This window comes from Alexandromys fortis, unplaced genomic scaffold, assembly GCF_014885135.2.
Source record: "Alexandromys fortis isolate MF-2015 unplaced genomic scaffold, M_Fortis_MF-2015_v1.1 scaffold_192, whole genome shotgun sequence".
Classification (NCBI taxonomy): Eukaryota; Metazoa; Chordata; class Mammalia; order Rodentia; family Cricetidae; genus Alexandromys; species Alexandromys fortis.
The window spans coordinates 367,998-383,666 of NW_026068071.1; the positions used below are offsets into that span (position 1 = coordinate 367,998).

Sequence of the window (15,669 nt, forward strand, 5' to 3'; positions counted from 1 at the left end):
CTGTAAGATCTAGTTGAAAGACATTTTCTTTTCTTCTTCTCTTTAAAATCTGTTCTTTTCTCATACAATACTTCCTGACCACAACTTCCTCTCCCTCTACTCCTCCCATATTAAGGTTGAATGAGACAACTCAGTGGGAGTAAAAGGGTCCCGAGAACAGGCAAAGAATCAGAGACACCTTCCGCTCCCATTGTCAGGAGTCAGAGCATTTTCTTAATTAGATGCTGATTGGGGAGGACTCAGCCCACTGTGAACAGTTCCATTCTTGGACTTTTGTTCCTGGACTTTATAAGAAATCAGGCTGAAAAAAAGCCATTGTGGGCAAGCCAGTAAGAAACATTCCTACATGGCGCCTGCATCAGTTCCTGCTTCCATGATCCTGCCCTGTTTGAGTTCCTGTCTTAACTTACTTCGGTGATGAACTAGGAATCTTTTACACACCCTCAAGTTGCTTTTGGTCATGGTGTTTCATCCCAGCAACACTAACCCTAACAAAGACAGATGGTGCATTCATATTATTGCTCAACCTAAACAGTCATTAGAATAATGTTTTGGTCTCACATGAACTAAAGTAATAGTCAATAATTTATCATTGACTCTCTTTTCCTGACTTCACTAAGATTTATTTGATGCATAAACACACACATACATTGTGGAAACAATATTCATAATCAAGTTAGTCTGCACATCCATCACCTCACATAATGATGAATGAGGGATCGAGAATAATAAACTTCCATTCCATTAGCAGACTTCAGCTGTATAGTATAGCATTGATGATGACTATAATAATCATGGGTTCACTCAGCGCTAGTTGTAGCAGACGGTCATAGACTGCTTAATTTAGAATGAACACACATTTATTGGCTAAAATATCTAGAGGATGGGAAGTTCAAGATCAAGGAGGCAGAATCCAGTGAAGTCCTTCTTGTTACAACACCCCACCATAGGAGAAGAAAATGCAAGAGAACTCATGATGGGAAAGACCTCTCTTAAACCTTTGGCCATTTCACAAGGGCCCTTTATGTCCTTGCAGGAAGGCTTGCTACTATGAAGTGAAGTGCTGTTTAAAGGCCTTAGTTATTAATATTATGCATTATGTTATGGATTAGGCTTTATCTATTAATTGTGGAGGGACAAAATCACTTGAACATAGCTTTCTGTTCCTGGTCCCCCATTTTCCCATTTGTTGTCAGGATTGCTGTATATCTAGGAAATCTAATATTGGGTGCATATATATTTAAAACAGGATTTTTTTTGATAAAGTATGTTTTCTCTTATGAGACATTTTGAGTGAAACTTTACTCTTCCCTCATGGAGACATAGTCATCTCTCCTCTCTTCTGATTTCCATTAGAATAGAGTATCATTTTTTTCCCATCCCTTCACCTTTCAGCTCAGCCTGTGGATAACGAACTGATATGACTTTATTTGTAGATAGAATCTTGGTAGATCATGTTTTCTTAACCACCCTGTCTTCTGACTGGAGAACTGAAACTGTTTGCATGTATACTAGTATACTAATCAGTGATTGGCAAGGACTTATTGCTAGTCTGTTCACTGGTTTCAGACTCTTTCATTGTTCCTTTCTTCCTCTGTTTCTGACATTGCTTTTGACTTATTGAAACTTTTCGATAGTGTGGTTTTATTTCTATCCATTTATCCTTTCTATGTCTGCTAGAAGCTTTTTTTCTGCTGTTGTCATAACGTTTGCAAAACATATTTTACAATTATAAGTTTATTTCAAACAGATACTTGACTTCAACCTCATAGAAAATTTCCAAACATTTACTTCTCTCAGTACGCACAATTTTCTGCTACTTATATCAAACGTTTTCTTTTGTTATGTAATCCATTAGCCAATTATTATGGATATACTTGCTGGGATTAAAGGCATGTGCTACCATGCATAGCTTAATGCTGTTATTTTTGATTAGCTATTTTTTTTGTATTTTAAATTTTATACTTAAAAGCTATTTACACACAATCATCACAGTGTATTTTAAATTAGAATTTAATTAGGTTTTTTTATCTTTACTTGTACAGTTTCTACTTTCACATATTTTCATGAAGTTTAACTGAGAATCCTTTTATGTAAAGCCTTAAGACAGGCCTGGAGGGAAGGAACTTCCTTCCTTAGCTTTTGTTTATCTACGAATAGCTTTTTTGAAGAAGAGCTTTGATGGGTATAGTATTCCTGCTTGACAGTTTTTCTTTTAGCACACACAATACAGTGTCCATTCCCTATGGGCCCGCAAGGTGCCTAATGACCAACTTACTAGTGCGACCATTGAAATTCCCTTGGATATCACCAACTATTCTTGTCCTTTTGCTTTCAGACTTCTTTGTATTTGTACTTTGGTATTCTGACTCTGATGTATCTCAGAGTGGGCTTCTTGGGGTGACCTTGCTTGGCATTCTTTGAGCAGCAGGAATGTCTATGTCCTTCCAAAGATTTGGAAATATTCACATTCACTAAATACTTTATCAACTAGATATTTTTTATCATTTGGGTTGAATTTATGATGTGCTATAGGTTCCATATGCTTCTTTTACCCACTTTCCTTTTCTTATTGTTCTCTTAACTGGCTAATTTGAAACAACATGTTTTCAAGTTTGGGATTTTTTTTGCATAGCTGTGTTATTATGTTGCCTCCCACCCCCAAAATTCTGTTTCAGTGTGTCATTCCTTGTTTTTTTTTTTTTTTTTTTTTTTTGACAGGGTCTAATGTATCCCTGATTGGCCTCAAACTTAATATAAAACTGAGGCTTGTTTAGAATTCCTGGTACTCCCGTACCCACCTCTTAAATTCTGGGGTTACAGGTGTGTGCTGCCATGCTCACTTGTTTCATGCTTTTTGATAAAATATTTGTATATTAAACTTCCAATTTTGCTCTTGGATCATTTTTCCGGTGTCGTTTAGTTGTTTGTTTATGATTGCTTGCATCTCATTAAGATCCTGCAAGATGACTATTTTGAATTTATTTTCATGCAGTCCATAGAATTCCATTTCCTGGGGAGTTGCTATGGAGAGCTTCATTAGTTTTCTTTGATGGTGAATGTTTGCCTGGTTTTTTATGATTCTTATAGCCTTGAGTTGGTGTCTATGCATTTGAATGAGCAAATACTTCTAATTTTTAGATCAGCTTCAGTAAGTAAATCTTTTTCTTGTTGGTTCTGCAGGCTAGCTGGATTTCCTCTAAGATGACAGTCAAGTGGCCCAGAAACCACACCATTTGGCTGCTTCAGGATCTTCAGTGAGATCCACAGCAGTCCTGTTCTTAGGGTCTTTGGACAGTTTGGGTCCCATCTAGACCCAGATTGAATTTATTGTCTCCAGGATCTTGGTCAGTTGGACTGACATTTAAAAAGGGTCATTCATAGTCCCTTTTTCAGTTTCAGTCCCTTGAGTTTTCAGATGATAGGCCCTGTATAAGGTATCCTACTAGGTTCATGGGATGGTTCTTACAAGGTCACTGGACAGGTCCTCAGATGAGAAGAAAGGACCCAAACTATTGTGAGAGAGGCTGAGTTTGAATCAGAAGATTACTTTTTAATTCTCAACTCAGACTGAGATCCTCAAATTAGCTTCTGGAGACATAGAAGGACATGTTATTTATGAGGCCACTGGGTAAGCAGAGCTGCTCCTGGATCATAGTTAGGAGTGTCAAGAGAATTCATGGGACACAGTTTATCAGGTTTGCCTCTCATGATATGCATTCTTTTGTCTACACTTGATCGTCCCTGTGAAGGCAGAGCTTAATTTGGATATTGGTTAAGATAGGATGAAGATAAGTCAGCGATTATCGCAGAATTCTCATCTGGGATGGAGGTCAGCAGGGCTGGGATCCAAGGCATGTATAGACAAAGCTACCAAGTACCCTGAAAGATGATGCAAATGGAAGGACCAAGCTCAAACAGACAAAACTCTAGCTAAGTCCATAGAACATGTGCATTTCCAGATCAGTAGCCATGGTCAGTATGATATCTAACTATATAGGCATGAGTACATCTATTTTTTTTAAATCTTCCTCTTCAATCCTGAGCTCTACTATAGTTTTATAAACCCTATCTGTATCCCGAAGCTCCCATAAAAGTACTTCAGGTTGGGGTTGATGGCTTCAGATGGAAAACCACAAGACCTCTTATCCAGCCACTTCCCTAAGTTTTGGCTAGGGAAATATCATTATTATTCCTTTCATTACAATTACTTTTCTTATTAAATTAACCCTACTGCATTTGGGATTTATTTCCAATCCCAGGGCAATAGTTTAGAAATAGTGAATGTCTCAGAGACCTAAGTCACCTTCTGTAGCTAAATGGTCATGGCTATACACCAGTAGGAATAGTAAACATAACAAATGAAATAAGGCTGACGAAGGAATAGTTGGCTTCCTTCTTACAGAGGCTGGTACAAGCGGGGATATGTACCCTATTCACCTTTTGTCTTATTCTGAGACTGGAATTTCTCCTGTTCTACAGCTGTGTTAGAGAACTGAGATGCTCTGTGTTTGGCTTTTCGGTGCTACCTTCTGGTATTCCAGATGGGGAAGGAAGAGAGAAAGGATTTTCCAAGTCCGATGCCTAGGTTTTAAAACTGGGATTGGAGTCCAGGGTCATGATATATTGTAATAGATGAAGAACTTTTGTGTAGATTTTCCTGGCTGGAGGGAGAATTCTAGGCCATTTTCAGGCTCTAAAATGGATCTTTAATCCCAAATGCCTAGTGATCAGGTCTGAGATAAGAGAGTAGTTTTCTAACACTGCCTTGAAGGGGCAACTTTTGAGGTTGTGCCTCAGGACAGCCTTCTGGGTGATAAATTTGTCTGTATCTGCAGGTTGGAAAAAGAAGTACTAATTGAAAGGTTTGAGGTTTTCAGGAACAAAGGGAAGTGATTTTACAACCATTTATCCATGCACGAATCTTCCCTTTTACTCAATGTTGACGGCTACTCTTTACCCCCAGAACTCCATTCTTGAACCTGACCTTTTATCATCTCCATGAAACTTTTCTACCCTCTTGCAGGTACATATAAAATCCAGCCAATTTGAAGTCTCCACCAGGAGGGCAAGGATCATGTCTTCTGTATCTATACATGTTCAGTGCCTTACATGGTGTACATAGTCAGCGCTCAATAACTGTTGAAGTCCAATAAACATAATTGGCTTGGCCTTCTTTGGGAGAATGAGGCCTGAGTCACAACACTTCTATGAGCAATTACAGAATGTACTGTTTAAAAAATGTAGGAGATGTTTTAAAGTTGTTTTTAATTGTGAAGAGTCAAAGAAAATGACCTTTGGGTGCCACTTCTTTAAGGAGGGATATGGTAACTTGTAGAGGGCATAGATTCCTCAACGATTTGTCTCCTCTATGACTATAAAGTATAAGTCACTGTTAACAGCTTAGAAAACTATAAAACGAATGGCACTCATCTAATTTCAGTGCAGCAATTATACCACTTCTTGAGATGGCATGAAAAAAAAAGAAATGTGGTTACTATAGCAGTAAATTGGTCTCCAAGAAACTCGTTCATTTTCTTAGGAAAAAATAATAAATGTCTATAATAGAGTAGCCAAATGATAATGAAAATAATCCACAAAGAGAAGAATCTATCTGAAACCCCAAAGAAAAAATTCCATAAGTAAGTACTGCAATGGGGGGTGGGGATAAAGAAACAAGACTAAACCACTTAGACAAGCAAATAGATGCCAATATTTAAGGAGAGAATTTTATAGTGTTATTAAAATGATGAGTGTTTTTCTGAATTTCCTTAGTGGCTAAGAAAATGGGATATTTTATTAAACAGAAGGGGAATTTATCTTGTGTAAGATACAGACATTAAACCACATACTGGCTGAGGAGACCAGTAAAAAAGGGGATTATTTTTTAAGAGCTAAACTTTTAGGTCAGTACACATTATGGCAGACGGATGACTAAACTTATGGCAAGGCACAGGAAAGTTTTGTAATGCATGAACACTTTCATTATTGGAAAATCCACTAGTTCAAATTTTTGGTTTAATGAGTTTTCAGATATAAGATGGCACTGTGTCATCATACTTGAATTATTTTGCTAAAATAAAGTTTCCCAATACTTCTATAAAGATAAATTTATCGTCTGATGTTAAAAGGCAGCATTTTTAGGATCACATTTTTACTGTTTCAATTTTATTCAGATTCCCTGGCATTTTAGCCACTAGACGAATTCCTTTCAAATGATCTTTCTTTGATGTGTTCAGTGTTAAGACTTGTCTGTCTTAATTAACAACTTTAATTGAAATCATTACTCATAGTACTCTAGACTGCAAGTGCACTAATAGGCTCAGGTTTATTTCATTGATCCCTGAATTACCATTACCTGGATCTCTGTATTATATAGATCACAAGCATGGCTTTCAAATACTTCATAAATGAGTGAAAATTGTTTAATGGGCATGTATTCAATAGCTGCTATTTAAATATTTGCAGAATTTTGAGTGAAAAACTTGGGGGGACCCACATAAGTCTGTAATTTTCAAAGGGTGTTTTTAAAAACCCATCAAATACACTATCAAACACAGATCATGAGCCAAGCATTGCACAGGGAGTAAGGTATTTTTTTTTTCCTCATTGAACTTGTAGTTCAGGTCAAACGCCCTTCCACATTATAATTGCTTCTCTTTCACATATCCATGGCACACACACACATATGAATATATGCACTACATCATAAAATGAGATTTAAGTGAATGGGAAACCCATAAGTTCAAAGAGGAGGGAAAATGGACTCTGATAACTTCCATTCACCTGCTCATCGTCTCTGCCTCTACTTCCTCAGTTTTTATGAAAAAAAAAAGGTAAAGAACAGAAAAGCTGTAATGCTATTTGGTATTTGGTTGTCTTCTGTGAGTTTGTGTTTTCTGCTCAAGTAGCTATCTTGTTGAGTAGGGAGTTTTGTGGTCTCTGAAAAAGATGATGATGATGATGATGATGATGATGATGATGATGATGATGAGAGACATACACAGAGAGAGAAAGACAGAGAGAGAACACTCAATTCAGACCTCCAAAGGATGGCACCATAAAAATAGTTCTATCAGTACCCCTGTTTTTCTTACTGCTAAAATCTTCATATCTGAGCTTCATAGCATAGGCAGTATGTAGGTGCGGGCAAGACAAAGGGGCCCAGGAGTGATTAGTATAGTGAGAAGTGCACCACAGCTTACGCAGATGATCCTACCAGGAGTAGTGAAATAAAAATACATCAATATTATTTCCCAACCTGACCTTCACTTCAGAGGGGGAAGGATGTTCAGAGGGTGAAAAGGGGTTTTGATTTACCTCATTTTTATTGTCCAAATTCTATTGCTGCATCAAAATATCTAAGAAAGATAACTTAGGGGGGGATACAAACTTTGGCTCATAGTTTCAGATTTTAACCCATAATTCGGCTTTCCTGTTGATTTGGGTTTGTGACAACATCATACATCTGATAGGAGTACTTAGTGTACTGGAGCCCATTTATATCAGAGTGATTGAGAAGTAAATAGAGAAGAGGATAGGGTACTAAGAATCCACTCAAGGGAATACTTACAATGATGTCATATTTTTCTCCTAGGTTGTAAGGTTGAAGAGATGCCTAGGGTATCAGTGAGACATGGTTTTGAGGTATGTCTGTGAGGGCATTGCCATAGGGAACTAATTGAGAAAAGAGAGGCTAGCTGGAATATGAATGGAATGATCCAATGGGCTAGAATTCTGGAATGAATAAAACAGCAAGAAAGAGATATCCAACTGAACTTCCACAGGCATGCCTCTGCTCTGCTTTCTGATCCACAAGCCTTTGCCATCACCACAGGTCCCTCATAAAGATGAACTACAGCATCACAATCCATAAGTCAAAATAAACATCTCTTTAAGTTGCTTCATGTTCGGTATTTGTTCATATTATTAAAAAGAATAACTATAACTAAAAGACACCCTCATCCTAGCAGATCCATGGACTAGTAAGCAAGTATATATGCATATGTTGGGGGGGGGCACATTTCCATCTATACCAGAACAAATATCACCATTTTTAAAAAGGAAATGGAGGATATGGTTTTGTAAATCAAAATCCAACCCCTTTCTCTTCAATTCCTCATGTTGAGTTTAGCTTGTTTCTAGAAAGAAGAGGAGATGTAGTTATGTGACAATGTTGGAGCCTTCAAATTGGTCATTCCCAAGTGATAGTGTTTATGGGTTCTGCCCCAGATGATGTTAATGGTCAGGAAAGGACAATTTAACAGCACAAATTGAAGCCAATGATAGGAGAAAAATAGACTAGTCTCGGTGAATTGAAATTGCTCAATAAATACACATGGAAATTGGGAATGTTTTTTCGATTTCTGCCTCAGAATGTTGTTCTACTGGAAAACCATGGTACAGTTAGAATGTGTGGAATGGAATTGCAATAGGTTAGTAAGTGAGGGCTTTAAGGCCCTTGAGGAGAGCTACCTTAGTCATCACATAGGCTCCAGTCCTTGTCAACACTTCGTTTTCACTTGAAGTGAGGAAGCTGGAAACATGGACGGGGACTTGATAGCTTCTTGATTGGTAAAATGTGTATGTTCTGATGTATCACACATTGATTATCTAGATCAGACACCGGAATAAAATACTACATGGTGAGAAAAAGGAAGGGAAGAGAACCAAGAATGATTTGTTCAAGCATGTCCCACACCTTTACCAATTAGAAATACTGACGAGTACGAAACTCTTACAGTTCCTTCTCCTGCCATTTGCATGTGAGTATGAATATGTATGCAGTGTGTGCATGCATATGTGTTCACATGCTTGGGAAGGCCCAAGGATAACATTCCCACGTCTTCTTGGATCACTTTTCACCTCATTCTTTGAGCAGGGTCTCCTGACTGAATCCAGAGTTCATCCATCTCACTTGTATAGTTAGTTAGCTTGCTTTGGGCATCCAGTGTAACTTTCTCCTAAGTGTGGGAATTATAGGTGGGCAACCATGCCTACTTAGGTTCTAGAGATCCCAACGCCAATCCTCAGGCTGGCTGTTTACACATGAAGAGCTTTAAAATTCCTGAGCCATCTCCCTAGAATTCTTTCCCATTTAAGGGTCATCCCTTTGCTTTGATTTCTCCTAACACAGAAGATTATAAGACTCAATGGTCCCAAGTTTACTATGTGAATAAAAAGATCTTCCCAAACAATGTTTCCAGCATAACAGAGACATGGAAGGCACACATGGTTCCCAGTTCAGTGTACTGAAAACACCATCTTCTTATCAAACGTGTGAGAGAAATTACAACTGCATTACGGAAAAATGTCTTTGTATGTTATTTAGGGCTTCAGTCTAAATTAGCTTAACCAAAGAAATGAAATCCAATCAGGTTATGCTATAAGAGTAGACATATTTTCTGTGGAAGGTCTGATCGAAAGCACTTTAGACTTGCTGTGCCACATGATGCCCTCTCGTCTCTGCCAGGGAGAAAGCATCCTTAGATAATATGGAAATGAGCGAGTGTGGCCGCTTTTACAGTAAAACTATATTTATAGACTCAGAAATTTGAATTTCATATGATTTCCATGTGCCATAAAGCATTCTTCACTTTTCTTTATTCCAACATCATAAAATGTTTCATTTTGAAGGAAAAAAAAGCACACTGCTATCTCACAGGTTTTGTGAAATTATGAAGGAGCCCGAATTTGGACTTGGAGCCATTGCCTGCCATCTTGTCTTTTTAATTGGTCCATTTATTCTTTTACATATAAAGTCAGATAAAGTTTATAGTTATGTTATTTTACCTGAACAGTGCATTAAACGAGGAGGAAAGCAAACAACTTTCTGGGGGGGGGGAGAAGAAATGTTTCTAAATGCCCCAGGTAAGATTGCTAGAAAGTGATCACACTTTTAGACAGCTTTTTCTCCATCTTTATCCTGCAGCCAGCAATCCAGGCAGAGATATATTATTTCTTCTACCCTTCCGCAAGCACAAGAATCAATAGGACTAATCACACAGGTATGTACCCAGCGGAAAACAAAATGGGACTTCTGCCATTAGACATCAAGATAGCCCCCCAGGACACAAGCTGATAGAACGCTCAGCTGGATGAGGCATGTCCCCTTTGACACCCACCACACACATCCCAAGATATAAGTGATCTGAAATGGCCTCAACCCAGAGGTTCTAAAAATAGCATTTCCATAGTTCTGCCTTTCTGGTCCACAGAAAGATCTGAACCATTCATTCTCAGGGCAGGTTCCTGATACAGGTGAATGTGACCTAAGTTTCAGTGTTTGTCCCCATGGAAGAATGTTCTTTGGAGATCTGGATACTTTCCGAGTACAGGTATGAACTAGCCATCTGGTTGAAGGCTGTCATTATATTTGTCCCAGACTCATGAGGAATGATTTAGTCTGTCGAGGCTACTATAAACAATATTTTAGACAATGTAAATTATAAATAATAGAACTTTGTTGCTTATGGGTCTGTAGCTCCTGAAGTCGAGAACGAAGGTAACAGCATATTTATAATTTGGGAAAGGCTTCATCCTTGAATATAGCACCTTTTGGCATTTTCATATGGAGAAGTAACCTGACAACCTTTCATAACGGTATATGTGAAGGAAAGTTCCCACAAAGAAGGCCCCACCACTCTTCGCCAGCAAGTGGACTTTCTGCAAGGCTGAGTAGAACATCAATGGCTGTGGAAAGGTTGGGAAATTGCAGATCTAGAGCCAAACAACAATTTATCTTAGTCTATCTTTAACCTCCTAAATAGCTATTTCTTGTCTATCTCTGTGTCAGACCTAACGTTTTGTAACTAACAGATAAAAATCTTTGGAATGTACTAACTTAATAGAGCACTAGCTTCTATCAACCGAAAGCTCAGAGAGTCGTCAGATAGTATCTGAGGCCACTAACAGAGGTTTCCCCATTGTGTTGTTACTGCTTCTCTGATGTTTCCATCAATGTACTTGCCTTGATTTATGACTTTCTTTGTTCTATTAGCACAAAAACTTCATGAAAGTACTTCCACAATGGAGCATGGAATTTAAGGTGATGTAAAATCTGTGTTCCTGGGCCATGACCGCGTGATATGTGTCGATTTGGCTCCAGAATAAACTGTTACCCCTTTGAGGTGAAAGTTGTGCTTTTCCAGTAAACGTATTACAATAGATATTAGGCTGCAAAATATTAATTTGGATCTACGGAGGGCACAAACATCCAGATCATGGCAACGACCAACTGTTTGGGAACTGACAGAACTTTCTTAGCATGTGGACTTTTTTTTCTGCTCACGCTAAGACTGGGAGAGTTGGTCACTCTAGAATGACCACCCCCACTTTTTCTATTTCTCTGTCTCATTACTCATTTCCAAATTCTTCCAAGGTCACTTAACCATCCATGCCTTCATTGTGAAGCAGAAACAAAATTTGAGACCAAAAGGTTTCTTCCAAAATTTTCCAAAACACATAATACTTTTCTTAAATGCAGAGTTTTTTTTTTTTTCTGAATGAGCATGCATGTTGGGAGATTTTTCTTTGGTTTAAAGTGTTGTGATAGCTTTAGTGGACTTTAAAGCAGATTCTTGACTAGTATTTGGAAGGTCATATAAAATGTGGTTTCTGGTGCCCAATTAAAAATGTCACATAATAATCTTTGTCTGCAATAAAACTAAAATAATAGAAATTCATATTTCTTTACATCTTGGCTTTGACCTAATTATACTTTTGTTTCAGTTGATGATTTCAAAATGAATCACTCAGGCAAGTATGAAAAAAAATCAGTGAACTTTGTGTATCCGTGGAATTATGTATATAAAATTATTCATCACTTTATGCTTTATTTAGCACTTGCATTTTAATCTCCCTGATTACGGAAAAATCGATGTGTTAGTAATTCTGGAAAGAAATGAAATGCAACCTTTGACTATAGTAATGTAAATAGGAATCATTAAAAGTTTGAAGCTTTATTTCCCTTCCTTCCTTCCTTCCTTCCTTCCTTCCTTCCTTCCTTCCTTCCTTCCTTCCTTCCTTCCTTCCTTCCTTCCTTCTTTCTTTCTTTCTTTCTTTCTTTCTTTCTTTCTTTCTTTCTTTCTTTCTTTCTTTCTTTCTTTCACCAGAGGTTAGCATCACTGAATTATCTATAACATGAACATGTAGGTTCAGGATTCTGCCCTTCATTGGCCCATAGGAAGTTCTTTCTCTGCCAGATAAGGCATAAAACCTATGCATCGGTCTTTGTAAAAAAGGCCTAATGAGGCACAGGTGAATGAGCATGTCACCTACCTGACCAGGTCGATGACCCGCTCTCTTGGTGCGGCGCTGACTGGTTCATCATTAATCATTACAATCTGATCTCCTGGGATCAGTTTGCCTTCTGAGGGGCCGCCTGGAGACAGACAAGAGCAAAACACACAAATGAGAATTCCCGTGGCCACTCATCTGAAATTCCTTCTCCCTCCGTGGCTCATTATGAGCAGATGATGCTTTCAGTAAAGGCAAAACTCACTAACACCAGGGTGTTCTATGAGAATATATGAGGACCAGGTTGTACCCTGACTTGTCAGAATCTCTAGGAGTGGACTTGAGCATCTTCCGTTCTCTAAAACTTCAACAGCAAGACTGATACTACTACCAGTGCTTCCCACATATATTCCCGTTCTTTATTTTGTTTGTGTGGGTATTTTGTTTGCACATATGCATGTACACTATATGTGTACAGTACCATCAAATGCCAGGAAACAGAATCTGATGCCCCTAGAGTTATAGACAGCTGTGAACAGTTGTGAGGGGGCTGGGGATCAAACCTGGGACTTCTGCAACAGTAGCAAGTACTCTTAATTTTTGAGCCATCTTTCCAACCACCATTGGTGGGATGGGATGGGAGCCAAAATATGTCTTCACATACACACTTCTAACAAACCAGGTACAGTTGGATTTGAACAAAATTGCATGCATTTGTTCATTTCAAGAATGGAGAAAGCACACTCAACCATAGAGTGTTAGAAAAGACTTCTTATTGAACTTGGCTGTGTGTTAAATACTCTTGGGACAGGTTAAATGAAATGGGGTCTTCTGTAGATTTGATGCTAACTGGATGTGGGTGTAGTTTCATCATAAACATCGAAATGATGTGCTTATGAGGTTAAATGAAGGACTCCTGGGTCTGGGGAGATGGCTCAGTGGTTCAGAGCACTGGCTTCTCTTCAGGGAACCCTGTTTCAATTTCCATGGCCATGAGAAAGCTCGCAGCTGTCTGTAATCTCAGTCCCAGGGGATCCAGTGCTCTCTTCTGGCCTCCTCCAAGGGCACCAGGCACACAGGTAGTATACAGACAGACATGCAGGCAAACACACACACACACACACACACACACACACACATACAATAACAAATAAAATAAAATATATGAAGAAAGCAGACCTAGCTGTGATTAAGATTTTGAAAATGAATTTGTCCCTATGCCAGATAGCAGAGGGGTGTGGTTGGTCAAATGTGTGACTTTAAGCATATTGAATGTTTGTGTCTATGCTCACAGTTCCTGATTCATCATGGTTAGTGGCATTGTCTGCTGTTGACATTTGACATCTAAGTTCAGAGTGGCTCACCTCTCTTTTGAACTTGTTCTCACAAAGCACAACTGTTTTGAAAATTCAAGCAATAAACCCAGATTATTCAACTCTTTGAATTATTTTCACTTGTACAACTGGGTTACCTCCAAAACGCTGGCATGGTGCTGTCTGGTACTGTATCATCTTCATCATGTTTCCAGGGACATAGTGCTGGGTGATATGTGCTGTTAAAATATTATCTTTCTAATAAGCTTGCTACTCCTTTGTTTAACAATTAAAATGAATGTTTCATGATGAGAATGAGAAATTAAAAGTTATTTGGCTATTCTCCAACTACGGAGACACTTGGCATATATGCTACTTGATATGTACCAACAATGTGTTTTCATGGGAGTGAGAGAATAGGGAACTGGAACAAGCACCCGTATAAGTGATAGAAAACATTAATTTTGGGGATCTGAGAATTGAGCATCAGTATTTGCACTTAAGGAATTCAGACTATGTGCAAACAGTCACACCTATTCAGTCAAGCAATTAGTTACAAGTCAAATGCTGGTGAAACACAGAATCAATTGCAGAGAAACGGTTTGAAGGATGGATATGAACTGTGTGGGAGAGAACACCACTCTCAACCAATAGGACGCAGTCTTAAGTTTCACCTAACAGTTTTATCTGCTTGGTTGATGAGACCAGGTATTACTCCATAGCCCAAACTAGCCTGACACTCACCATGTAGCCCAGACTGGCCCTGAATTTACAGTTATCATCCTAAATCAGCCCCTCAAGTTCTGGTAGTAGATCAAATGGGAACATTCTTGGTTAATCAACTTGAATCAAGGATTCTAGAATAGGCAACACAAAAATCCTTCCAAACTACGAAATAATTGCCTTCTTCAGAGAAGTGCTTTATGTCCTGTGCTCTGATGACTGGTTTGTGTCCTATAGAAAATCTGGTCACATCGCTGAAATCACCTGGGACTCGAGCAGAGTCACTTTCATGAGAGTTTATTTGACCAACATCTTCACTGAAAGAAAGAACCAGAAGAAGGGCCCTTTGACCTGTTTTCACTTCCTTTCTACTCTCCTCAAAAATAGGGGAGCAGGGAAGCACATATCTTAATTAAGGGAGCCATCTTAGGGTTGGCAAGAGACTTGGTACTAGAGGGGCTCCCAAGTGCCCAGGGCGATGTCCCCAGTTAGTTCCTGGGGCAGCAGAGGACAGAGAACCTGAAATGACCCTATCCTATAGCCATACTGATGAATATCTTGCATATCACCATAGAACCTTCATCTGGAGATGGATGGAGATAGAGACAGAGACCCACACTGGAGCACCGGACTGAGCTCCCAATGTCCCAAGGAGGAGCAGAAGGAGGGAAAATATGAGCAAAGAAGTCAGGACCACGAGGGGTGCACCCACCCACGGAGACAGTGGGGCTGATCTATTGTGAGCTCACCAAGGCCAGCTGGACTGCGACTGAAAAACCATGGGATAAAACCGGACTCTCTGAATATGGCGGACAATGAGGGCTGCTGAGAAGCCAAGGACAATGGCACTGGGTTTTGATCCTACTTCATGTTCTGGCTTTGTGGGAGCCTAGCCAGTTTGGATGTTCACCTTCCTAGACCAGGATGGAGCGGGGAGGATTTTGGACTTTCCACAGGGCAGGGAACCCTGACTGCCCTTCAGACTGGAGAGGGAGGGGGAGAGGAGTGGGGGGAGGGGGAAAGGAGAGGGAGGAGGGGGGAAAGGGAGACAGGGAGGGAAATGGGAGGCGGGGAGGAGGCGGAATTTTTTTTCAATAAAAAATTATGTTAAAAAAATGTTTTCCATTACATGTTATAGCATTTCTGAAGCTGAGGGGAGTTCAGGGCACAGAAAGGGAGAGGGTGGGAAGTTTCTGATGCTTACGATGTCTGCTTCTGTGCAGCCAGAATTCTGTCTGTGCTCTGTCCGCTCCTGGTCTATGGAAATGATGGTTTCTAGCAGCATGAGTTCAGGAATTCTTTTAGTTTTCTTTTCTATAGTGCCCCCTATGTGTGTGTGTGTATGTGTGTGTGCGTGTGTGTATGTGTGTGTGCGTGTGTGTATGTGTTCGTGTGT

The 15,669-nt window shown here is 39.3% G+C and overlaps 1 protein-coding gene across 1 annotated transcript in view; it reads right to left on the reverse strand.

Moving 5' to 3' along the window:
• Frmpd4 (FERM and PDZ domain containing 4) overlaps positions 1–15,669 on the reverse strand; it is a 243,173-nt gene that overhangs the window by 121,215 nt on the left and 106,289 nt on the right. Inside the window, exon 3 of the mRNA XM_050121048.1 lies at positions 12,280–12,382. Within this exon, the coding sequence (XP_049977005.1) occupies positions 12,280–12,382 (103 nt within the window). The remainder of the gene's footprint in view (positions 1–12,279; positions 12,383–15,669) is intronic.